This window comes from Crinia signifera, unplaced genomic scaffold (assembly GCF_055691185.1).
Source record: "Crinia signifera unplaced genomic scaffold, ASM5569118v1 HAP2_SCAFFOLD_100, whole genome shotgun sequence".
Taxonomy (NCBI): domain Eukaryota; kingdom Metazoa; phylum Chordata; class Amphibia; order Anura; family Myobatrachidae; genus Crinia; species Crinia signifera.
Genome location: NW_028141994.1, coordinates 166,222 through 192,500, shown reverse-complemented (window position 1 = coordinate 192,500; position 26,279 = coordinate 166,222). Strand labels below are relative to the sequence as shown.

Here is a 26,279-nt window from a genome sequence, read left to right as displayed (position 1 = left end):
CCGTTGGAACCGGGAGGTAGGCGCCCAAGTAAGCTTGCTTGATAACAGACCTCAGCCACCGGGCAATAGTCTGCTTTGTAGCAGGTCAACCACTCTTGAAATCCATAGAGGACAAAGTTAGATTTCCTAAGGGTTTTAGTGTGACGCACATAGATGCGTAACGCACATACCACATCCAGAAAACGCTGCTCAGGAGAAGCATCCAGCCTACGAAAGGCCGGGACCACTATCTCCTGGTTAACATGAAACTTGGACACCACCTTGGGGAGGTGTGAAGGGACGGTTCGAAGAAGCGCCCTATCAGGATAAAAAACCAGGAGAGGAGACTGACATGACAGAGCCAACAAATCAGAAACCCTCCTGGCCAAAGCAATGGCCAACAGAAAAAAACGTTTTCTATGTAAGCCAACATAGATCCACTGATCGCAAGGGTTCAAAAGGGGGGTCCTGAAGGACCTTGAGAACCAGAGAAAGATCCCATGGAGCGACCAATGTAACAAAGGGAGGTTGGATGTGCAAGACCCCCTGCAAGAAAGTGCGGACATCCTGCAACAATGCCATCCTCCTGCAAAAAAGAATAGACAAATCCGACACCTGCACCTTCAATGAAGACAGTCAGAGGACCAGCCTCCAAACCCTTTTGCAGAAAGATTAAAGGAAAGAAAAAAAGATAACTCTTTTTTTGGGGGCACTAACTTTGTTTTTATAATTGTTCGTTATTATCTTGTTGTGTGTGAGGGATAATTCAAAAACCTGTACAGCAGAAGATATCCTGGAGTAGGTGGGCTTTAGGGAGAGACTAGTGTTATGACCGCGAGAGAGAAAAAAGGTAATTGTAGTGAGTGATTTGTGTGCGTGAATCTAAGAGAAAAGATAAGCTTGAATTAGATGCAGCTGCTTACGACTATCTGAACACCCTTGGTATATCTGCTACAATCAGATTTTACAATTACAGATCAGTACACACTAAAAAGTGATGAATGTTTCAGCTTTTTTATAGTCAATTTCTGAAACATTCATCACTTTTTAGTGTGTACTGATCTGTAATTGTAAAATCCGATTGTAGCAGATATACCAAGGGTGTTCAGATAGTCGTAAGCAGCTGCATCTAATTCAAGCTTATCTTTTCTCTTAGATTCACGCACACAAATCACTCACTACAATTACCTTTTTTCTCTCTCGCGGTCATAACACTAGTCTCTCCCTAAAGCCCACCTACTCCAGGATATCTTCTGCTGTACAGGTTTTTGAATTATCCCTCACACACAACAAGATAATAACGAAAGAGTTATCTTTTTTTCTTTCCTTTAATCTATGGTCATCCATAACTCTGGGGAGCACCGCCAACCACTATATGTCTAGTATTTAGACCTATATCCTAACACAAGTTGGTATTGAGTATGTCAGTGATATAATAGTCAGTGCAAGCCCAAACCCCCTTCCCTTCCTAGCAAACCTTTTGCATAAAGGACAGAATCTGAGACAAACGCTAAGTTCTTGGATTAAACTGACGGGAACTACACCAGGAAAAGCCTGCCAGATGTGATAAGCACCAGCCGAAGGAGGCCTACGATCCCTAAGCATAGTCGAAATCACCCATGAATTAAAGCCTTTAGCTTTTAAACAAGGAGGTCTCAAAGCCACCCCATTAAAGACAACCGCTGCAGATAGGGATGGAGGTACGGAACTTGTGTGAGCATATCAGGCCGCAGAGGAAGACTGATTGGAGTGGCCACTGGCAGGGCCTGAAGATCCGAGAACAAGATCCTCAGAGGCCAATGCGGGGCCACCAGGATCAACGTGCCCCCTTCCGCCGTTAACTTGCGAAGAACTCAGAGAAGGAGCGCGAAGGGGGGAAAGGCATACATGAGAGCGAATGGCCACAGGGGCGACAGAGCGTCTACCATGCAAGTGCCGGGATCTCGAGCCCTGGACCCATACAGGGTGACCTGGTGATTGTGGCTTGACACCATCAAATCCACCTCTGGTCTGCCCCACTGGTCCACCAACATCTGAAGATTGCCGACAATGCAGGGATCTTGTACTCTGTCCAATGGAAGATACGGGTGGCCTCCGCCATGTCCGCCTGACTTAGAGTGCCACCCTGGTGGTTGATATCAGCCACCGTTGTCGCATTGTCTGACTGGACCTGCACCGGGCAACCTCGAAGCCAAGGCTCCGCCTGTCGGAGAGCCCGCAAGACTGCCCTCAGCTCGAGAACGTTGATGGACAGTAGGGATTCCTGCGAATTACAAAGCCCCTGAAATGACTTCTGACATTTGACCGCTCCCCAACCTCGGAGATTGGCATCCGTGGTGAGGAGAGTCCACCTGTGAATCCAAAAAGGCCTGCCTTCCATGAGGTTCTGATCTAGAAGCCACCAAGACAGGGAGTTCCAAGCTGCCGGAGACAAGACAATCAGGTGTGATCGTACATTGGAGTACAACCGCGACCATTTTCTGAGAATTTCCCGTTGTAGGGGGCGAGAGTGGAACTGTGCGTACTCTGCCATGTCAAAGGCCGACACCATGGAGCCCAGGACCCTCATGCAGGCATGGATTGAGACACACCTGAGGGAGAGGAGATGCTGAAAACGGGACTGCAAGTAAATCCGCTGATGGACTTTGTCCAACAGAGCCCCCAGGTAAACCATGGATTGAGTAGGAATCGTGGATGACTTGGGCCAGTTGATAACCCAGCCGTGGCGTTCCAGGACAGACACGACCTTGGTGAATTGTGCCTGGAGAACCTGAGGCGACTGTGCCAGATCGTCTAGATACGGAAGAATCCGGACACCCTGGTTGCGAAGAGTACTGCCCATCACTGCCATGACCTTTGTAAACACTCGGTGAGCCGTGGCAAGGCTGAAAGGTAGCGCCTAAAACTGAAAATGACGGTCCTGCAGTGCAAACCTCAGAAACCGCCAGTGTTCTTGTTTGATGGGTATATGCAGATACGCATCCTGGATGTTGAGAGATGCCTTGTAGTCCCCTTCTTGTAACGCCAGGACAATGGACCGTAAGGTTTCCATCTGGAATTTAGGGACCGTGAGAAATTTGTTGAGCCTCTTTAGATTTAGAATAGGACAGAAAGACCCATTGGGCTTCCGCACCAAGAAAAGACTGGCGTAAAAACCAGTGCCTTGTTGCGACACAGGAACGGGAGCTATGACGTCTGCCAACAGTAGTTTTTGTATGACCTGCTCCAGGACGGTGCGCTTTTCCAAGTCCTTGGGAGAACTTGTTGAAAAGAACGAGCTTGGTGGTCGACGGCGAAAGGTTATGGAATAGCCTTTTGAGACCACATCTCGAACACATGCGTCTGTCGTGGATTCTAGCCACAAGCCCGAAAACCGTAGCAGGCGACCCCCACCCCCCCTACCCGGGTATCCCCCGGGTGGAGCGCCACCCCATCATGCCGAGGGCTTATCCTCAGGCTTGGGCCAGGGCATCTGGTGGCCCAGGGACGTTTTCCCTTGGCTTTAGAGCAGTGGTTCCCAACCCTGGTCCTCAAGTACCCCCAACAGTGCACGTTTTCCATGTCACCCAGCAGGTGCACAGATTGTTCAGGCACATTTTAAAAGATCCACAGGTGGAGCTAATTATTCACTGATTCTGTGTAGAGACCTGCAAAACGTGCACGGTTGGGGGTACTTGAGGACCAGGGTTGGGAACCACTGCTTTAGAGGACTTAGCGGGCTGGGGCTGAGCCTTTGTGAATGACTGCCCCCTACCCTGAAAACTAAAGGACTGGAACGTTGGCCAGGGACATGGAGTAGGAGTGGATGGCAGGAAAGCTGCCTTTGAGGCAGCCACCGTGGCCATGATTTTGTCCAACTCTGATCGAAACAAGAGGGCGCCCGTATAAGGTACCGCCTCAAGTGTTTGTTATCAGCATCCGATTTCCAGGAGCGGAGCCACAGAGACCGGCGCGCTGCCACTGTCGAGGCGGACGCTCGTTAGGTAAGGGTGGCTGCATCTAATGCGGCCTCCTCCAAATATATTGCAACTTGAGGCATGGTGTCAAAAGGTAACAGGTCATCTGCACTACTCCCCTCTGCAATATTAGCGAGGGCAGAAATCCATTTTTATCATGGCCTTCGCCACCCAGGCAGATGCAGAGTAGAGTAGGCCGTGCAACCGCTCCAGAAGTTGTAAAGATAAGCTTAAGAAAGTTCTCCAACTTTCTGTCAGCGGGAGGCAGTTGGAATGGGGAGAGTATTGGAACGCACAATCTTAGTGATATTTGCATCCACTTTAGTAGTCTCTCAGCGAACCCTATCATCTGGAGGGAGCGGGTAAAAGGAATTAAAATTGCTTAGGGAGCGGAAACTTCCTATTAGGCAAAACCCAGGCCTCCCCGAGGACCTCCTCTAGGTTCGTAGAGTTAGGAAAAAAGTTAGAGTCCGCTTGCGACGCTTGAAGGATGGACCCGAAGACTGAGGGAGTTCAGGGTCATGTAAATTTAAGACTTCTCTAACTGCAGTTACCAGTGCCCCAACATCGATGCGTGCTGCGGTGTCGCCTTTTGAGGCTACGTCAGCATCTCCATCAACCCTGTCGTCAACCAGCTGTCCTTCCTCCTCATCAGTGTCATCTGTATCAGTGTCCTGATGGAGGAGGGTGAAAGGAGACTCCCTGACCCGTGCCTTACGGCTATTACCCTTTTAGGAGGCACGGATGCCCCGAACCGAGTCTGCCAACGACGCGCCCAGGTAGGCTCCACATGCCCGAGACTCGGGTGGATGGTGCAGAAGAGAGCTTGTCTATTAACTGCGACATGACCTGGGTAAGCTGGGCCCAGGCAGGTTCCTTAGAGGAAGCTGCCACAGGGTGCTGCGCATGCACCTTTATACATTGTAAGCATAACCCCTCTACAAGCTGGGGGACGCCCGCCTTGCAACGTGTGCAGGACACCAATATAGGGGCGCTGTCCTCTGACATTGTACAAGAGGCAGCTAGTTGTAACAATTAACACAATATGAGTCTGACAGGCAGTGATAGTGTTAAAACAGGAGACACAGCAAACCTACAAAGGCATACAATGCACATAACAATCTGGCACTGGGCTCCGCAAAGCACTAAGGCCGGCAGGAGCATAAATTACTGTAACCTGGTATCCTTGAAGGAGAGGTACAGGGGAGAATTGCCCAGATGGCCCAGCCGTGAAAAGATGGAACTGCAGAATGGACGGGAGCTCTGTGTCCCTCACGTGCATCAGGCAGGTAGAGACCAGGGCAGGAAATGCACATGTGTATATCCTGTCTCCGGGGGAGGGGCTGTGTGAGGAGAGGCTTCCTCCCCTACTAGCAAATGACCACCCGGGATTAATGACTCATGCAGCGCCTTTCTGGTGCTGGAATTGGTCGTGACCTCACTCTCTACCCACTGTTATCCCTGTGGCCCCTGACATCTGCCGCAGAAGAAAAACAAAGGTACTGTGGGGACTGAACCCTCATAGCAGTGAGCCTAGTCTACTTGAGACCGGAACTCTGCTGATTGAGCTACCGCAGTTTATTAGGCTTAAACCAGAACTTGAGAAATTTCTTTAAAATTACTAGGTGCCAGGATGAAAATGTAGGAGCCAGATAAACCCATAAAAGGGACAGTGCGCGCAGAAGGAGCGTCCCCCCAAAAATGGCCATTACATAAACCATAGCCCATTATGACCGTTACACCAAACATCGTAATGCTCATTACATATATCACATACCGTAATTACATATTATGCCACATAAGTTCCACTTATACCTACATGCTCGTTGCTATGGGTTTCATGCTCGATGCCAGGGGTTAACCTTATCATTGACAATGGGGTTAAAATGCTTCTTGCTATGGGGTTATCTACCAGGGCTTAACCTTCTCATTGCCAAGGGTTAACCTGCTCATTGCCAATGCGGTTAACATGCTGTTGCTATGGGGTTACCATGTATTGCCAGAGGTTCTCCTGCTTGTTGCCATGCCATAGTCTGACAGCAGCTGTGTATAGTGCAGCACCTTCTGGGGACATGACAGGACTCTTACATACATGTAATACAATCACACATGCAGTGTACATCCCATGCCCCCTGTGTATAGGGCACTACCAGTTAGGCACATGGCAGGACACTTATGAGGCAGAGCTCCAGTCCATGGCTGTAGGTCAGACGCTTGGGCCACAGAGACGGGGCTGGCAGCACTTCCCTACAGCCTCTGCCTCAGTAAGGGGCCTGGCAGCCAAAGCCAGAATGTGGGGAGGGGGCGCAGACAGCCAGAGGCCTACAAATGTGAGCTGGGCAAGGAGGAAGTGCCGGGCTTTGACAGCGGCAGCCGGGTACATATTGTGCATATCCACCCGGAGGAGGAGCTGGAGCTGCTTCTGTGTACGGAGAGGCCGGGCTCTGACAGCGCTGGCAGCCGGGTACACCAGCCGGAGCTACTGCTTCGTGCTGGGGAGGCCGGACTGCTGCAGCATCGCAATGCCAGCTCTAGCTGAAATATAGCCGCGGCGGACCTGCTCTGCCATGACCAGATTCTGCTTCCTCCCCACAAAAATCTGGTCGACAGGAAGCAGAATCTGGTCGCCGTGGCGACCTGGTGCCCGGGGTTTGTCAAGACCAGGCTTGAGCAGACCTGGACTATGGCCAGGCAGGGTTTGAAAGTGTGAAGAGGTCTTTTACACTTTACAAGTGTCTGGACCAGAACTGTAATGGTGTGCTGTAATGGTGTGCACACACTGAGATTCCTTTGAGATTTGACTTGCTATGGAAACTTTGCTAACTCATGTGTTATTTACATACAAGTCATGCTATCTGCATTAGACTTCCACCATATAGTCATTGCTGCCCTGCCAGGGGGGCACATCATGATCAAACATGTAAAAACCTGTGCGATCTGCATGCAATTCCGACTATATAGTCAAAACCCTCGCTGGATTGTACCATGTGTACACACCACAACCAGCTCCATATGTGTACACTGCAGTGTTTCAAGCCCTTAGTATGTCTGAGCATGCATCAGAGAAAGGCAGTGACCTCTGTCACCCTGATTGTAACCTCACCACAGAATGTTATATGATGCAAGGGTGCCGGACAGGTTCCAGAAAGTAATTTACCCAATGTCTGGATCCAGACTGTTAAAACACAGATAGACTGGTTCCTGACGGGCACCGGCTATTCTCCCTCATGGGGGTCTACGACATCCATAGAGGGAGAATAGAATAGGTGGGGAGCGTAGCGATCCCGCAAGGGGCTTTGTTGCGCTTGCCATGCTGTCTGAGTCCGGCCAGTCGGGATCCAGACGTCGGGCTAATGACTGTCGGAACCCTATAGAACAAATGTTGCAGAACTTGCAGCAGGGTGTAACAGCAGAGTAAGGTGGCTGAAGCTTCCTGCTGTCCTCTGTATGACCTAGCTGTCTGCAAACTGCCCCCCCCCCCCCCCCCCCCCCCCCACTAATAGCTTGAGGACAAAGTATCTTTCTGTAAGAAAGGGGGGGGGGGGGGGGGGGAGCTGATACGCAGAGGCTATATTATTGCAGAGATCTTCACAAAGCAGGCCCCTCAGATGACAGTGTAAACCGAGTTATACACTTTCCACCTGCCAATATATACACTTCTACACCACACACACAAACACACAAGAGTAGGTATGGGTAAACAGATAGAATCACTGGATGATGCTGCTTTCCCACTGCAGACCAGTTTAAAGTACTGGTAATCTTAAATGGTATTTAAAACTGTATTAGCATTCCCACTGCAGGAGATTACCGTTTTAAATACCATTTAAGTACCATTCCCATTGCAGTGAACCGTGTATAATGTAGAGTGCCTAACCCCCCCCCCTTCCCCCAGTGTAAAGAGTGCCTAATCCCCCCCCAGTGTAAATAGTGCCTAACCCCCCGTACCTGCCCTGTGCCCCCACCTCCCCTCCCCTTGTACTTACCTGTGGGCCGTGGGGAGGCAGCGGGGGTCATTGCAGGGTCCATGCAGGATACAGACAGTCCCAGTGCCTGATGAGACCTAGTAGTTCTCACTTTGCGCATATGTAATGAGTGCACGTGCATACTAATGAGCCGCTCATTAAATATGCGCATATGTAATTAGCGGCTCATTAGTATGCACGTGCACACATTACACATGCACAAAGTGCGAACTACTAGGTTTCATCAGGCACTGGGACTGCCTGGAGGCTAAATAACGTTTAAGTGGCATTCCCACTGCCTCTTAAACGTTATTTAGCCGTGTAGGACTCGGCTTTGAAAACGGGTTGAAATACCGTTTAACTTTAAACGGTATTTCAACTCTGGCGTTTTCCCACTGCAGCCTTAAACGGTATTTTGCCCTAAAAAATCGGCAATATACCGTTTTAAGGCTGCAGTGGGAAAGGGGCATAAGAGTCAGTATAAAGAGATGAGCTGCCACAGGCCATCAACAATGCTATGGTATACAACACAAGAGTGCTATGACCTAATATAGCCCAATACTGCCCCACCATGCTCTAAACCCCACTGGCTTATCACAGAACCTGGGGGAGCTACTGCAGTCATAGATGTTTACTGGGAGACCAGGACATGCTGGAGCACAGCCCTGGCAGGAGCCTCCAAAAGCGTGCAGGGTGCGCCAAGTATGTTAAAATGGCCGCCAGAGCCGCGTGATAGCTGGGGAAATTCCATGGCCCATGGTAACAAACCATGTGGTAAGCTCCCATCCTGGCCAGCTCAGTCCTCTTACAATGGGGCCCCTTTTTGAAAAAGCGGCAAGGACCGCCATCAGGCTATGCTCACAACTGCCCAGGCTGGCCGATGGTGGTATGGCTGGGGAAGGATCGACATGCTCACCTTAAGCGGCGGTATCTGTTAAAGCTCCAGAGACGGTAGTGAGTAGCCAGGGACCACGGCACAAGCCGCACTCAGGCCAGCCTTGCAACGTGTGCAGGACATTAATATAGGAGCCCCTGTATCACTACAGCTGCCCTCTGACATTGTTAAACAGTATAAGAGACAGCACACATACAATGCAAATAATAAAGTGGCACTGAGTTCCGCAAAGCCTATGGCCAACAGGAGCATAAATAGCTGTAACCTGTGCTCCAGTAGGAAAATGTACAGGGGGGACTTGCCCAAGTGGCCCACCATTGAAGAGGTGGACCACGGAATGGCTGAGTGCTCACCATGTCCATTTATCACTATGCAGCAGGCAGGAAGGGATCGGGGAGGAGACTCACATGGGAGAGAGGGGCTGCGTGAGGGAAGCCAACTCCCCCCTACTACCAAATGTGGGGCCAGTAAAATGGCAGGGATCCGGTGCACGCCGGGCGGCCCCACTTACCAGCGCCGCTGCCCACACACAGATTCCCTGGTGGTCCAGCGGGACAGATGGTGAAAAAGTCTGGTCGCTTGCTAGCGCAGCCCAGCATACCCCTCGCCTGGCTGTTACAGCCGTTCCTGCGTGTGTGTGCCCAACAGTGACTGCTGTCGGTCCCCCAGTGCCCAAAGCCAGCCAAATACACCTCCATCTGCGGCAGCCAACTTGGGTGGTGTGCATCTGCCACGCCCAGGTGATGAAGCGGCAGCACAGGGGTCTAACAGATCCCCAGCACTTCTGCCTGTCACGATCAGTATAAAAAGAAAATCTTTAAAACAGAAGTAAGGCTGCATAAGGCAGCCCCTCTCTATAATGTGCATGTTGGCTCCTGCCAGCACTTCTAAAACAAAGTAGCTGGCCTAGGAGGCGGGGTAGAGGAGGGAAGGAGCTGGGGGCTGTCCTGAGGACAGTCAAGTCAAGTTTAACCTTTCTGGTGCTGGAATGGTTCGTAATCCACAATTAACGTGGCCCCTGATGTCTGTCCTCAGAAGAAAAACTGGCTGCCTGGAGGCGGGGAGTCTGGATTACCCAGAGGTAAATCTTTTAACCCGTTTGGTGCCTGCCAGGTCAATCAACCTATACCCAGTGTCAGCCTTGTGTCTCGAAAACGGACATGCATGTTATTACCCATATGTAAGGGAAGCCCCAACATCAGTGTCCACCATAGGTTATAAGGAAATACAGGATATCAAAGTCCGCCTCGGGATGCATCGCTTCCGCTATGTACTGCTTGTCCTGTAGTAAAGCGCACTTAGGGGAATGCTCAGCAATCTACCTCCATTCTCTCGAATGGGGAGTTCCCTGCAGGGATGGTCTACAACAGGGTGATGCACCTATTTGTGCCGTATGTACACCAGGGCTGCCAACACATTAATGCACAGCCCCCAAGATGAACTGCAGGGTCCTGAAAAGGCTACACAGAAAGCTGCCACCAATACCATTTGAGCTGCTGTGACCTCACTGGTCTCTGCACTGTGTAGCTACAACGAAACCACACAAACGCTGTGCACCCCCTTACACAGGAATGGCTAGTTACCAAGTGTAGCACAACTTATGTATAAAAGAGCAAGTGACTGATGTGGTTTTTACATGTATCTTCACTCAAACATATACTGTACTATGTTTACAGGTACATACATTTCTCCCCATCATAGTGGTCACAGAGCCCACATATACTATTGCCCAGGGGTGACGCCGAATCAGCCACCCTGTGAGGTTCTCCAGGTGGGGTGGGGCTTACTGGTGCCTATCTGAATGACGGTTAGGGGGAGGCATGGATGGACGACAGGGGCAGACATACCTGTTTTTGAACCTATCTAGTGCAGCTATTCCAAAAAAATACATTTTGGATCCGAAAGGTTTGCGTAGTGCTTCCAGTACATAACGCAGCGCCAGTCCCAGAGCCATGTATGTGACAAGTCCCTTCTCTATGATTCCTCCAAACAAGCACGCAGTTATGTGCAGCTCCTTGTCTGGGTACTGAGGGAAGAAGCGATATTCCTCAAACAGGTTCCTCAGCATGCAGTTGAACACTTCGCGCTCCCGTTTGATGTTGGAGTCTTTGAATCTCTGCAGCATTTCCAGCACCTGCAAAACAAGGGAGTTATAATGGTGCCACTCTGTGGGAAGGAAGGTTAGACCCAAGGGGCACTGAACTAGTGACTATCACTGCGGGCAGATATTCAACCCTCCTGAACACCAGGCTGCAGACACTGGTAAAACCATGCAATCACTATCCGCCTTACTCTGTCAGGCAGTCCCATAGTTCTCCAGGGAACGTTCCCGACTGCCAGGGACTGTAGAACAGCATGGACCTTTCCCAGTGCTCACATATAAACCTACTACAGGGATTTCCTGAAGCTTCAGTCCTCCAGCGGTTGTTAAAGCTACACATTCCAGCCCGCCTTACTACAGTTTTGCTATTTGGCAATGCTAAAACGGTTACAGGGCATGCTGAAATGTGTAGTTGATACTTGTGTAGTTTCACGGCAGCACACCCCCCTATCCACGTCAGCCTGAAGCGTGGCGAGCGCAGCATAACCCGCGAGGGGAGGCGTCCTGCTGACCACCACTATCCACGTCGGCATGGAGTTGATATTTAGTGTAGCGAGAGGATGGAGCCTGAAGCGTGGCAAACTCAGCAAGTCCAGAGAGGGGACGCGGATTACTTGACGTGTATTCCGCGGGGCTCGCTGCGCTTTGGACTAGTTTTCCGCATCCCCTAGCGGGGCTCGCTACGCTGGCCACACTTTATAAAATCAACTCCACGCCGACATGTCATATGCATACTATTAGCCGTGTGATGTTGTATATTATATGTAAATTGTTATAATCTTTCATTCAAACGCTAAAATACAGGAAGGAAATGTGCTGGTAGAGAAAAAGTGTTCAGTACGATTTAGGACGTGTGTAATGAACGTGATTATAGTTAAATAAAATTGTGGAGATTATATTTAACTATAATCACGTTCATTACACACGTCCTAAATCATACTGAACACTTTTTCTCTACCAGCACATTTCCTTACTGTCTCAGCGTTTGAATGAAAGATTATCACTATTTACATATAATATACAACATCACACAGCTAATAGTATGAAAATGACACGATCACAAACCAGAAATAACAATTTTTTATTAATAATAATATGAGACATTTTTTTGGTTTTGAAGAAAACTATTAGCGCTACTATGGTTGGAGTTCACCTGTCCGGGTAATGGGATAAATTTCCTTTATCCCTAAGTACGGGTATGCCACCCAGCTTTAAAAAAGATACCTTGACGAGTATGAATTTGCTTTTTTACGTGAGTTGGGGTACGCTGTACATATTCTAACCTTAGAAAACAAAATATGAGAGTTGCCTCTTCGAGAACATAATATAATATATTTTTTTGAAATTGGTTCACACATTGGTCCCTCTGCATTTTTCTCTCGTTTTATATGCCGACAATTGAAAGATCTAAGTAGAACGGCTTTGGAAGAAGAGAGAAAATCAGAGAAAACCAAAAATCTACAGGAAGGGGAGTATTTTTCTTGTTCTCTTGCAGTACCCCAGAAAGGAGAATCTCTGCAACATATAGATTCTAGAAAGAGATCCAATTATTTAGTTTTTGAACCCGTGAGGAGAGCGCCCGGATCCCGAGTATACTCCAAAAAAGGGGATTTTGTACTTACTGTTAAATCCTTTTCTCAGACTCCATAGGTGACACTGGAGAGTTACAGTGGGGAATAGAAGGCGACCACAGGGAGCTTGGGCACTTTTAGAATAAATTAACAGTGACTAACTCCTCCCCTTCTACTTCCTCTCCTAGGCAGTCGTGGTATGTGCCCGGAGGGAGCTGGAAGAAAGGAAAACACACTTCCGAGAGGAGGTCAAACATAACATAACAAGTCACACACACACTCAAATAGAGTGAAAATATAGTTCAAAGAACAGCAGTCATAACAGAATGAACACAGTCATGAAAACTTGGTAAAACTTAGAACTTAGACTAAGTATAACAGTCTCTTTAACAGCAGGTAATTAACCCAACCTGAAAGTAAACAGTAACCAGGAGAGACAGCGTCGGGTGGGCATCCAGTGTCACCTATGGAGTCTGAGAAAAGGATTTAACAGTAAGTACAAAATCCCCTTTTCTCTTTCCTCCACTAGGTGACACTGGAGAGTTACAGTGGGGACGTCCCAGAGCTCCCAACACGGGTGGGATGACGCTGAGAGCCCCTTAACACAGAACGGCCAAACCGCGAAGCAGCTGCCGCAAAAGTGTCAAACTTGTAAAAGCGGACAAAGGTCTTCTGACCAGACCACGTAGCCGCTCTACATAGATCCTGTATAGAAACTCCACGGGCAGCCGCCCAGGAGGTACCCACCGACCTTGTGGAATGGGCGGAAATAGAAGAAGGTGGCACCCTAGAGGAGGCCACATAAGCTTGACGAATTGTCAATCTGATCCACCTGGCCAGGGCCTGCTTGGAGGTGGGCCAACCAGGACGCAAGGAGTCATAGAGGACAAACAAGGCATCCGACTTACGTACAGACTCTGTTCTGGCCACGTAAATACGCAAGGCCCGGACCACGTCCAACGCCCTAGACTCCTGTGAGTCCTCCCGAAAGGCCGGCACCACAATAGGTTGGTTAATGTGGAATGCCGAGACCACATTTGGGAGAAAAACACTAGAGGTGCGCAGCTCCGCTCTATCCTCGTGGAAACGTAAGAAGGGTGCCTTACAAGAAAGAGCACTGAGCTCCGACACTCTTCTAGCTGAAGCCAAAGCCAACAGTAGGACAGTCTTCCAAGTGACATATTTCAGTTCCACCTCCTCCATAGGCTCAAATACAGAGGACTGGAGAAAAGCCAGTACCACATCCAGGTCCCATGGAGCAGTAGGAGGTCTGAAGGGAGGTTGCAGCCGCAACACCCCTTGGAAGAAGGTCTGTACCTGAGGAAAAAGAGCTAGCTTCTTCTGGAAAAAAATGGAGAGGGCGGATACTTGAACCTTCAAGGACCCCAGCCGGAGTCCTGAGGCCAAGCCTTTTTGCAAGAACAGCAGCAATCTGGCCAACTTGAAGTTCACAGGAGAGACCCTCCTGGATTCGCACCAGGCCACATAGGCCCTCCAGATGCGGTGGTAATGCACCGAGGTAACCTGCTTTCTGGGTCCTATCATGGTTGGAATCACCGCCTGCGGGATCCCTGCCTTCCTCAGGATGGACCTCTCAACAGCCATGCCGTCAAATGAAGATGCTGTAAGTTGGGACAGGCGAACGGACCCTGTGTTAGCAGGTCTTCGCAGAGAGGCAGAGGCCATGGCTCGTCTACTAACAGGCCTGTTAGGACCGTGTACCACGACCGGCGAGGCCAGTCTGGGGCGATGAACAGCACTGTCACCGACTCCCGTCGGATTCTCTGCAGAACCCGAGGGATGAGAGGCACTGGAGGAAAGATGTAAAGAAACTGATCCGTCCAGGGTGCCGTGAGAGCGTCCACTGCCACTGCCTGAGGATCTCTTGTCCGGGCGCAGTACCGGGGCAACTGGTGGTTGTGTCCGGAGGCCATCATGTCTATCTGCGGACAACCCCACCGACGGGTCAAGGTCTGGAAGACCTGAGGGTTCAGACACCACTCTCCGTGGTGGACGTCTCGGCGGCTGAGGTAGTCTGCCTCCCAGTTTTCCACGCCTGGAATGAAAATGGCAGACACGGCCCCTGCGTGCTCCTGCACCCAGCACAGAATCCTCTTCACCTCTCTCATCGCTGCACGGCTGCGGGTGCCTCCCTGCTTGTTTATGTAAGCCACAGCCGTGGCATTGTCCGACTGCACCCTGATGTCCTTGTTCCGGAAGACCACTTCCGCCTGGAGCAGGGCATAATACACTGCTCGCAGTTCCAGCACATTGATGGACATCTGTGCTTCCTCCGGGGTCCACAGTCCCTGGAAGTGGAGGCCCAGCGTGACCGCTCCCCAGCCCCTGAGGCTGGCGTCCGTGGTGAGAAGCGTCCAATTGTGTATGGCGAACCTCCGCCCCTCCTGCAGGTTGCTGGAGTTGAGCCACCATGCCAGTGATGCTCGAGCCTGATGGGAGAGAGAGACCCGCTGCTGTAGAAACAGGTGTGAGCCTGTCCACTGGCGGAGCAGACACAGGTGGAAGGGGCGAGATCGAAACCGCCCGTACTGCACCGCCTCGAACGTGGCCACCATCCTTCCCAGCAGCCTTGTGCAAAGGAGAACTGTGACTGTTCGATGCTGCAGCACCAGTCGAACCGCTTCCTGCAGGGACAAGATCTTGTCCATGGGGAGGAACACCCTTCTCTGGACCGTGTCCAGAGTCATCCCCAGGAACAGGATCCTCTGCGATGGGTTCAGCTGTGACTTCTGGATGTTGAGCATCCAATCATGAGACTCCAGAGTCCGACGTGTCAGGTGGATGCTGTGCAGAAGAACCTCCTTGGACGGAGCCTTCAACAGAAGGTCGTCCAAGTAAGGGACAATTGTAACTCCTTGAGCCCTGAGTATTTCCATCATGACAGCCATCACTTTGGTAAACACCCGGGGCGCAGAGGAGAGGCCGAATGGGAGGGCTCGGAACTGCAGGTGACAGTTCTGGACAGCAAACCGCAAGTATGCCTGGTGAGGGGGCCAGATGGGGATATGCAGGTATGCATCTTTGATATCGATGGATACAAGAAACTCCCCTGGTTCCAGGCCTGCAATGACAGACTGCAGTGACTCCATCTTGAAGCGAGTGAACCGCAAGAAGGGATTGAGCTGCTTCAAGTTCAAGATGGGTCTTACTGAGCCGTCCGGCTTGGGAACCAGAAAAAGGCTGGAATAGAATCCCTTTGCCTTTTCCAGATTCCGGGACCGGGATAACCACCCCTAGGTCCCTGAGCTTTTGAATGGCAGCCTGCAAAGCCCTGCCTTTCTCCTGTGAAGCTGGTAAACCTGTGGGAAAAAACCGTTGAGGAGGAGGCAACAAGAAATCTATCTTGTAGCCTACTGCTACCAGGTCCTTTACCCATGCATCCTGGCATGAACCGGCCCATACCTGGCGGTAAAACAGCAGCCGGCCTCCCACCCTGTGATCTGGACAGGAGCTGGGGGAGTCATGCCGAGGGCTTTGAGGTAACCTTTGCATCCAGGATTGGAGCACTGGCTGAACCTCTGCCTCGTCCTCGGAAGCCTCTGGAGCTAGTAGCCGCTCCCCTAGACCTACCCCTGAATCTGGGGGTGGGCCGAAATGACCGAAAGGACTGCCCTCCAGTAGTAGGAAATGACCTACGTGGGGGAGGGGCTGCAGTGGGCAGGAACTGAGACTTACCCCCTGTAGCTTGTGAAATCATTTTGTCCAGCTCAGGACCAAAGAGGGCCTCACCGGCAAAGGGTAATGCTTCCACCGCCTTCTTGGAGTCGGCATCTGCATTCCACTGTCTCAACCAAAGAGTACGGCGAGCAGAAACTGAGAGGGCAGAGATACGAGCCGCAAGCATACAAACATCTGAAGAGGCTTCAACCAAATAACCTGCAGCCTCCAGTGTTCCACTAAGAGCAACATATCACTAGCCCCTGGGTCTAGAGAGGAGGCCACCTGGGATGCCCATACCTCCATGGCCCTATTGACCCAACAACCCACTTGTGCTGGACGTTGTAAAAGACCAGCGGCTGTATAAATATTCTTCAGAGCACTCTCTAACCGCCTGTCAGACACATCCTTAAGGGTAGAGGCTCCTGGAATGGGTAACACTGTCTTTTTGGACAAGCGTGATACCGAAGAATCAACAGCAGGTGGCGTCTCACAAGACTTTCTAGCATCCTTAGGAAAAGGATAGGCAGTGAAAAATCTCTGGGACACCTGAAACTTTTTGTCTGGGTGTAACCAGGCTTTCTGCAAGTGTTCATCCAGCTCCTCTGAGGCTGGGAAATATGCAGACTGTTTCTGCTTTTTAGCAAACACTGAGGGACGCGCAGCCGGTCTCACCTCCTCTGTGACATTGAGGGTTAACCGGACTGCTTGTATTAAGTCCTCTAAACCCTGAGAAGGGACATCAGTGTCCTGTATAAGCGGAGCATCAGGCTCAGCATCAGGCTGAGCATCAGGGTCATGAAATTCACCCTCCTCTAGAGCTGGCATGTCATCCTCTATCGTCTAACAGAGGGACCTGAGGAAACATCCTATTAGCAGAAGCCAGTCTAGGGGGAGGGGGTGTAGAGGTGTCTGCATGCAATGCTCTAGACAGACTCTCCACAGCAGAGGTTAACTCTGCCTGCTGATCCCTGGCTGCATCCCTATCTTGTCTGGCCGAAGATAACTCAGAAGCTAGCTAAGAAATCACTACAGACAACTGGGAAGCCCATACAGGCGTATCCTGCCCCGATGTTGATGGATTGGGGGCTGGGGATGCAGCACATGAGGGACATAAAATGGCGCCCTCCGCGTGTGGCGCGAACTTATTGCTGCACTTTTGGCACGCAATCTTTTTACCAGCCATCATACACTCAGCAATCTTTCACAGAGAGGAGAGAAAGATGGAAATACCGGACAGGAGAGGAGGTATAGAAAAAAGGCAGAGTCTGCCACAAGCCCGATACGCGCACTGTATATAAATATAACTTGCGCCGGCTAAGGGACCTCTTTGGACACATTCCAAGCCGCCCTGACCTCCTATGTCCCGCTGTGACTCACTGCACCAGGGTCACCGGCACTTCAGACGCCTCGAGGGAGCCGCGGATCACGCTGCTGCTTCAATGGCTGCCGCTCCTACAAAGAAGGAGGAAGCAGAAGTACCCAGCATGCCGCGCTCTCGCTCCTCAGGAATGGCGCTGTATTTAAAAAGTGCGCTGCCGCGGCTTTTTACACTGAATCCCCCGCTAACGGGAGATCAGTGCCATACTTACCCCTGCCATGGCTGTCGGGTGCGGCGTGCTGACTGGTCCTCGAGGCGCGCTGCAAGCAGCGGCGACGGGACCTCAGGATCTGTGGATCATGCAGCCGGGTACCGGAGGCAAGCTGCATGCAGCTGCGACCGGACCCGCCGACAGCGCCCTCGTCGCAGGCAGGTAGGGACAGGGAGCTACCTGCCTGTCCTCTTGCTGATTGTAGCATCATTTTACAATAAAAATATATAAAGCTCAGGAGTGAGCCTTGAACGCACCCAGCTCCCGCAGGGCACATGCTAAGACTGCCTAGGAGAGGAAGTAGAAGGGGAGGAGTTAGTCACTGTTAATTTATTCTAAAAGTGCCCAAGCTCCCTGTGGTCGCCTTCTATTCCCCACTGTAACTCTCCAGTGTCACCTAGTGGAGGAATCTAATCTAATATGAGACATTGTACGAACTCTTGGTAGAATTGAAAATCTATTAAAGACCTTTTATCTTTAAAAAGAGTGGATATCACCACAAGAATCGGGTGACAATATTTAAAATAGTGAAGAAAAGAGAAACACAAACCTGTCAATTAGCTCTGTTTTTCCCCCATTCTGCCCCCCCCCTCCCTCTTCATTTGTGCCCCCCCCACGAGTATTGCTTATATTTTTGAAATGCACAATATATCCTATGGAAATTAACACCAATCAATATTTAACAGCGATACACATTGCCCACAAATCAGAGGATAAAGGGGCAGTGACTTGATAAATAGAAAACACTGCCCCAACATTTACTTACTAGAACGAGAGAAAAGAATAGGGCGGTGATCGGAGGAGAGCAGGGTCCTGCCCAATACTAACTGATTGGATGAGGTAGGAAGAGAGGCGGCAATATGCGGGAACAGACGCAGATTGGAGGAATTACAAATGAACCAAGTACTTAACCGGATCACAGGCACCCGGGCAGGTTGCCCTGATGAATCGGCGCACAGACTGTGTGCGGCGGCCTCCTGTGCACTCCCTCCGTGTGAGGGTCTAATCTTTAATTACTACAATCCAACGTCTATAATAGAATGCTCTTATAAGAGCAATTGTCTCATATACAAGCTCTATATCTGAACTATATTAATGTATGTGATTGTGCCCATTCATAATTCTAACTGAAAGGCTGCCAGTGTATCCCGCCATTGAATACGGAGAGACACGCGCACGCTGCAGGCTCAGTATAACACAGCATATGAGCACCAGCATTTTAACGGTGATACATTGACCAGTGGATCAAGTGATATTGCATCACACCACAGCATATTCTCTGTAACAATAAACCAGTCAGTCTGTTGTGTTATCCATTAACCCATTATATGCACATGGTTGCTATCAAATTGGGAATCAATATATGGAACACACTGATCTGATTTACAGAATATTTGATAACAGGGATTTTGTACTTACCGTAAATCCTTTTCTCCGAGTCCACAGGTGTCACTGGAGTAACAGTGGGGATAGAAGGTTGACCACAGGGAGCAAGGGCACTTTAAATATAATTAAGTGTGGCCAACTCCCCGAATGGAGCTGGAAGAAAGAACACGCTTTCCAAAGGAGGTTAGTATAACACACAAGAGTAAACAATCAACCAGAAAAGATTGAAAACATAAATAGAACAGTGAGAATCACTGAATCAAACATGCCACACATAACATAGCAGGCAGTTCCCTCAACATAAGTACTTAACCTAGCAAATATAACTGTAAAGTTTTAAGGCAGGAATTCCTAACAAAGGAACAGCGCCGAGGCGGGTGTCCAGTGACACCTGTTGACTCGGAGAAAAGGATGTACGGTAAGTACAAAATCCCTGTTTTCTCCGTCATCCACTAGGTGTCACTGGAGTAACAGTGGGGACGTCCCAGAGCTCCCAACACGGGTGGGATGGCGCTGAGACCCCCTTAACACTGAGCGTCCAAACTGTGAAGCTGACGCCGCAAAAGTGTCAAATCGGTAGAACCGAGCAAAAGTCTGACGACCAGACCAGGTGGCAGCTCTGCAGAGCTGCTGAATTGAAACCCCTCTGGCAGCCGCCCAAGAGGGGCCCACTGAGCACGTAGAATGCGCCGTGATGGAGGCAGGAGGGCCTTGAGCACTTGCCACATAAGCCTGACGAATAGTCAGGCGGATCCAACGAGACAACGTCTGCTTTGAGGCTGGCCAGTCCCGTCTGACCGGATCATACGTAACAAAATGAGCATCTGACTTCCTCAGCGATGCTGTTCTGGCCACATAGATCTTCAGGGCCCTGACCACGTCAAGGGTACTGTTCTCTTCTTGGAAGGCCGGTACCACAATTGGCTGATTCATGTGGAAAGCCGATACCACCTTAGGCAGAAAGGAACCGCTGGTGCGCAGTTCTGCCCTGTCCGGATGAAATATCAGAAACGGGGGCCTGCAGAACAGAGCCCCCAGATCTGAAAATCTGATGCTAAGGCCAGGAGAAGCACGGTCTTCCATGTGAGGTAACGAAGGTCCACGTCCTCTAGTGGTTCGAACACCGCAGACTGTAAGAAACTTGGAACAAGGTCTAAGTCCCAAGGAGCCGTGGGTGGACAAAAAGGAGGTTGCAGCCGCAAAACTCCCTGAAAAAAGGTGTGTACCTCAGGTAAAAAGGCCAATTTCTTTTGAAAAAAGATAGACAACGCCGATACCTGTACCGTCAAGGTGGAAAGACGCAACCCTGCAGGAAAAGGAGAAGCCTGGCCTTTTTAAAAAGAGTGGTAGACACACCATGACTCTCGCACCAAACTACATAAGCCCTCCAGATGCGGTGGTAATGCATGGAGGTGACATCTTTCCTGGCCTTCATCATGGTAGGCATCACCGCCCGCGGGATACCTGCCTGTCTCAGGATGGACCTTTCAGCAGCCACGCCGTCAAATGAAGCCGACTTAAGTCGGGAAAGACGAAGCCCTTGGCTGAGCAGATCTTCCTGAAGAGGCAGGAGCCAAGGCTTGTCTATCAGGAGAGATGTGAGGCTGGTGTACCATGACCTGCGCGGCCAGTCCGGAGCTATCAGGAGGACAGTGATCCCCTCCCTCCGGATTCTCTGCAGCACCCGAGGTATTAGTGGAAACGGAGGGAAAATGTACACAAAGTGGAATGGCCAAGGGGACACCAGTGCATCCACTCCCACCGCTTGAGGATCCCTCGTGCGGGCGAAGAACCGGGGTAGCTGGTAGTTGTGGCGAGACACCATGAGATCTGCCTGGGGACACCACCAGTGGACCAGCTGCTGGAAAACCTGGGGATTGAGACACCATTCTCCTTGGTGTACGTCCTGCCGACTTAAGAAGTCGGCCTCCCAATTTTCTACACCAGGAATGAATATGGCGGAGATGGCCAGGGCGTGATCTTGAGCCCACAGCAGGATTCAACTCACCTCCTTCATAGCAGCGCGACTGCGCGTGCCTGCCTGCTTGTTGATGTAGGCCACCGCAGTGGTGTTGTCCGACTGCACTCTGATGGCTTGACCCTGCAGGAGATGAAGGCCCTGCAGGAGGAGAGCATTGTAGACTGCTCTGAGCTCCAAGATATTGATGGAGAGCAGGGCCTCCTGTTGAGTCCAACGGCCCTGGAACTGATGGTCCTGAATGACTGCTCCCCACCCGCGAAGACTTGCGTCTGTGGTGAGCAGTATCCAGTTCCAAATGGCGAACCTCTTTCCTTCCCTGAGGTTTGCTGGGTTCAGCCACCACAGGAGAGAGTGCCGTGCCTGCACTGACAACTGAATCCTGTGGTGAAGGTGCAGGTGAGAGCCGGACCACTGACGTAGAAGGCAATGCTGGAAGGGTCTCGATCTGAAGCGACCGTATTGGAGAGCCTCATAGGAGGCGACCATCTTCCCCAGAAGCCTGGTACATGTGAGGACCGACAACTGTCTGGTCAGAAGGACCGAGCGGATCAAAGCCTGGAGGGACTGTATCTTGTCCTCTGAGAGGAACACCCTCAGAAGTGTGGTATCCAGGACCAACCCCAGGAACTGTAACTGTTGAGACAGCTGGAGCTTGGACTTCTGAAAATTGAGTATCCATCCATGGCGAATTAGAGTACTCTGAGTCAAGGCTATAATGTCCAGGAGGACCTCCCTGGATGGGGCCTTCAGCAGAAGATCATCCAGGTACGGTATGACCGTCACTCCCTGGTTCCGCAGAATCTCGATCACCGCCATGACCTTGGTGAAGACCCGGAGTTCTGAGGAGAGGCCAAAAGGAAGGGCCTGAAACTGCCAATGTTGGCTGTGGACTGTGAACCGAAGGAAGGCCAAATAGGGATATGGAGGTAGGTGTCCTTGATGTCAAATGACACAAAGAACTCGCCCTCCTCCAACCCCACGATCACCGATTGCAGGGACTCCATCCTGAACTTGACCGGTTGAAGGTAAGGATTGAGATCCTTGAAGTTCAGAATGGGACGTGCCGATCCGTCTGACTTGGGGACCAGAAAGAGGCTGGAGTAGAACCCCAAGGTCCTTTAGTCTACTGGGACCGGGATGACCACCCATGCCGAGACCAACTTCTGGATGGCCGCAGTTAGTAGCAGGCTCTTTTCTACTGAAACTGGCAAACCGGTTTTGAAAAACCGGTGTGGGGGTGGTCTTTGGAAATGTATCTTGTAGCCGAATGCTACAAGATCTCGCACCCAAGCGTCCTGGCAAGACCGCAACCAAACATGCTTGAAGCCTTGAAGACGCGCTCCCACCTTGGGATCCCCCAGGTGGGCCTGAAGCCCATCATGCGGCGGGCTTGGTGGAGGCCTTGGCCTCTTGGGTGGAAGAGGCAGCACCTCTGCCACGACCTCTGGAGCCTCTCTGAGAGGCAGCGCCTCCTGTAGAGCGACCACTGAAATTTGCCTGGGGCCGAAAGGATGTTCCCTGAAAGGTCCTATGAGTAGGAGGAGGGGCCGTGGAAGGGAGAAATGTGGATTTCCCACCAGTGGCTTGTGATATCCACTTATGATCGGCGTGCCGATATGGACAAAGCAGATATGCGAGCACCTAAGATGCAAACCTCATTGGAGGCTTCCACCATATAGGATGATGCCTCAGAAATATGTTCTGCTAATTGCACCAGGACATCCACCTCACCTCCATGTTTCAGTTGAAGAGCCAACTGGGAGGCCCAAACCCCAATGGCCTTATTGACCCAGCATCCTACCTGAGCCGGACGCTGAACTACCCCTGCCGCAGTGTAAATAGATTTAAGCGTAAGTTCAAGCTTACGATCTGAAGCGTCCATAAGAGTGGTGGCCCCCGGTACTGGGAGGACAGTCTTTTTGGAAAGACGCGTGATGAAGGGTCAACTACAGGTGGAGTTTCCACCAGCTTTCTGCCTGCGGCCGCTAAGGGGTGAGAAGACAGGAGTCTCCGAGAAATCTGGAATTTTTTATCTGGGTTTTTCCAGGCCTGAAGCACGTGGTCATCTAACTCTTCTGCAGGAGGAAAAGAAGCCGCCTGTTTTGGCTTTTTACCAAACAGGGAGGGGCGACTGGGGGCAGATGCAGCTTCTTCCACATCTAATGCCAGTTTGACCATATCAATAAGGTCATCTAAACCCTGCGCAACCAGTTCCGGTTGTTGTGGCGGCAAATCTTGTTGCACATCCACCTCAGGGGCAGTATATTCCCCTTCCTCAAGGTCAGTTATATCATCATCAGTGTCAGTGTCTAAGACCTGTGTGAGCAGTCTCTTCAACACTGGGGGCTGCGCATCATGGGCAGAGGGCCGTACAGGCTCTGGGGCCAAGGCCTTGGTTAAACCCTCCACATCTAAGGTTAATTCTCGCTGCTGTGATCTAGAGGATTCTCTATCCTTCTGTGCATCAGAGATTTCAGAGGACAGGCGTAACATCACCTCAGAGCTGTAAAGCCCATGCAGGGGAGGGCTGCTGGGAAGTGGAAAGGGTGGGTTCAGGGGTGCATTTTTCACACACCAGACCACCCTCAGCAGACTGTGTAAGTCTAGCATTACATTTTTTGCAACACTTCTTTGAGCTGCCTCCTGCCATTTTACAAGTGATTAAGCTATACACAATATATGAATATATATATGCAGCAATCAACAGGTTAATAAACTGTACACACACACCAAGGATAGTACAGTTAGAAGCCAGAAGGAAGAGACTGGACAGGAGAGACAGTATCAGGAGGAGAAGCTGCCAGAGGCCAACAACTACGCTATGGTATATACCAGAAAGCGCTATAGCCCCATATTTACATACACCCAGCTCTAACCCCACTGTCTGGATGCAGGGCTTGGGGAAGCTAATGCAGGTCTGGACACCGGGAGAAAGCGGCTGTGCTTGAGTCCGTGACTGTCTCAGCTGAAAAAGGAGTCCCTCAGCGTGTCCGCAGCGGTGCGCACTAAAAAGATGGCCGCCGCTGCTCTCAGTCACGCTGGGGAGATGCCGGGAGCGTACCACGCGGTAGCTCCGCCCCTTCTCTGCTCCATGCTCCCAATATGGCACCAGTTTGAAAAACCTGCACTACCGCCATGTTTTTAAAACACTGACCCCTGCGCTAAGTGGGAGGTCAGGAATAAGAGGAAAAGTGGCGGAAAGGTGCCAATGTGGACAGCCATGGAGCGGACAGGGTGTCTACCGGGCAAGCTTCCCTTTGGGTCGCAAGACCTGGCCCCGCACAGTGGTGGTTTGTGGGTATGGCGAGAGGCCATCAAGGCCACCTCGGTTAGGAACCACCATTGTACCAGCATCTGAAACACCTCCCGATGGAGGGTCAAGTCGTCGGCCTCCAGGGTCTGACGGCCGAGGAAGACCGCCACCCAATTCAGGACTCCTGGGATAAAGATCGCTGAAAGAGCAAGGATCGTCTCTGAAAGATGCAAAATGCTTCCGCCATAGCAGGCTGACAGCGAGTGCCCCCTAGTGGTTAACATAAGCCACCATTGTCACAATGTCCAACTGAACCCGCACCAGGCGACCCCTAAGTCAGGGTTCCGCCAGACGGAGAGCCCGGAAGACTGTCCTCAGATCGAGGACTATGATGGAGAGCTGGTCCTCCAGAGTAGTCCAGATACCCTTGAACGACTTCTGACAAGTGATCTCCCACCAAACACTGATGTTAGCCTCCGTGGCAAGGGGTGTCCCCACTGGTGGATCCCGAAAGGCCATCCCAGCAGTGAGGTTCCCTCTCGAGACCACCCAGAAAGGGATAGAGGCACTGTTGGAAAGCAGGTGAACTTCTGGGGCCGGATATTGTGGTAGGGTCCCAACCCCCTGGAGAGAATCCTCCCCTTTAAAGGGCGGAAATGGAACAGCCTATTCTGCCAATGCGAAGGCCGACACCACAAACCGCAGGGCCCCCACATGCAGGCATGCACAGACACCCGCCAGGGGGAGAAGAGATGGCTGATACTGGACTGTAGAGCAGATGGCAATCCCCCAGAAGGGATATCCGCTGCTAAACAATAGCCAATGGCTCTGGCCCGAATAAGAAGGAACCCTCAAAGGGTTTTTGCGTTTGGGCCTTCCAAGAGCGCAGACATCAGTATGTGTGTGCAGCCATGCCGAAGGTGACACTCTGGAGGTGGGTGGCGTAATTTCCAGAGCCACCAACCCCCTGGTAAAGTGTCCCCTGATGCTCAATAGAAGGCAGCACGGTTTCCTTAGACACCCCTTATGCAGTGTCTGCCGCGAGAGGAGTTGCTCACGCAACTAAGGCCGTAGCCACCCAAACAGATGCCTGGGGCAGGAGTGCGTCCACCTTAGGGACAGTCTCCCAGGGGACTCTGTCCTCCTGGCGAAGGGGGTAAAAGGAATGGAAACCGCTTATAGCAAGCTAAACTTCCACTTAGGTATCTCCCAACGGATGACTTGTGAGGTTTACGGGTTTACAGAATAAACCCAGAGTACACCTAGGGAATTTCCCAAAGGTGTAGGTGGCTCAGCGGGGTCTTTTTGGGCAAGGACTTAGACAGCTGAGACAAAGGCCGGCACCTCAAGAAGAGGAACTGGCTTCACCTTATCACAGGCCCCCAATGGACAATACAGTCGTCGACGTCCTCCTCTAGACAATCCTAATCCTAGATGTCCTCATTTCTGTCTCTGCTGACAGAGGAGTCTTGACGACTGGGGTATCCTCAACCTGCATGTACAGAACGCTTCTCCTGTGCGGTGGGCTACACCACCTTTAAGGATGGACAGGTAAGCACCCACCCAAGGGGGTTCCACTCTGAGGATGATGCTGGTCCAAGGCTGCAGGTGTGGTGTAGGCTTTGTCTACCAGCTGCACAGTCAACGGAGTAAAGAACTAGGACCAAGCAGTCTCCTGAGGAGGATGATGTAGCTGTGGGCTTTGCCCACGCATTGTTGCAGCTTGCGTATAAGCTTTACTCAGCCATGGGGGCCTAGGCTAGCAGCATAGGATGTACAAGACATCAGCGCCAGAGCCCCAGAGACTGGTACCACTGAAGACATTTCAGTATTGTTGCACTGTGAACCGGCAGCTCAAGGCACAGTTAACCCAACATACTTTTGACAAGCAGGGATAGTGTTAATACAGTACACAATATACA

General features: G+C 51.1%; 1 protein-coding gene across 2 annotated transcripts in view; it reads right to left on the bottom strand.

The window, feature by feature from the left end:
• The window catches only part of CNOT1 (CCR4-NOT transcription complex subunit 1), a 133,317-nt gene that overhangs the window by 53,581 nt on the left and 53,457 nt on the right, over positions 1 to 26,279 (bottom strand). For both annotated transcript variants that reach the window (XM_083167882.1, XM_083167883.1), the window contains exon 21: positions 10,643 to 10,929. In XM_083167882.1, the coding sequence (XP_083024008.1) occupies positions 10,643 to 10,929 (287 nt within the window). The remainder of the gene's footprint in view (positions 1 to 10,642; positions 10,930 to 26,279) is intronic.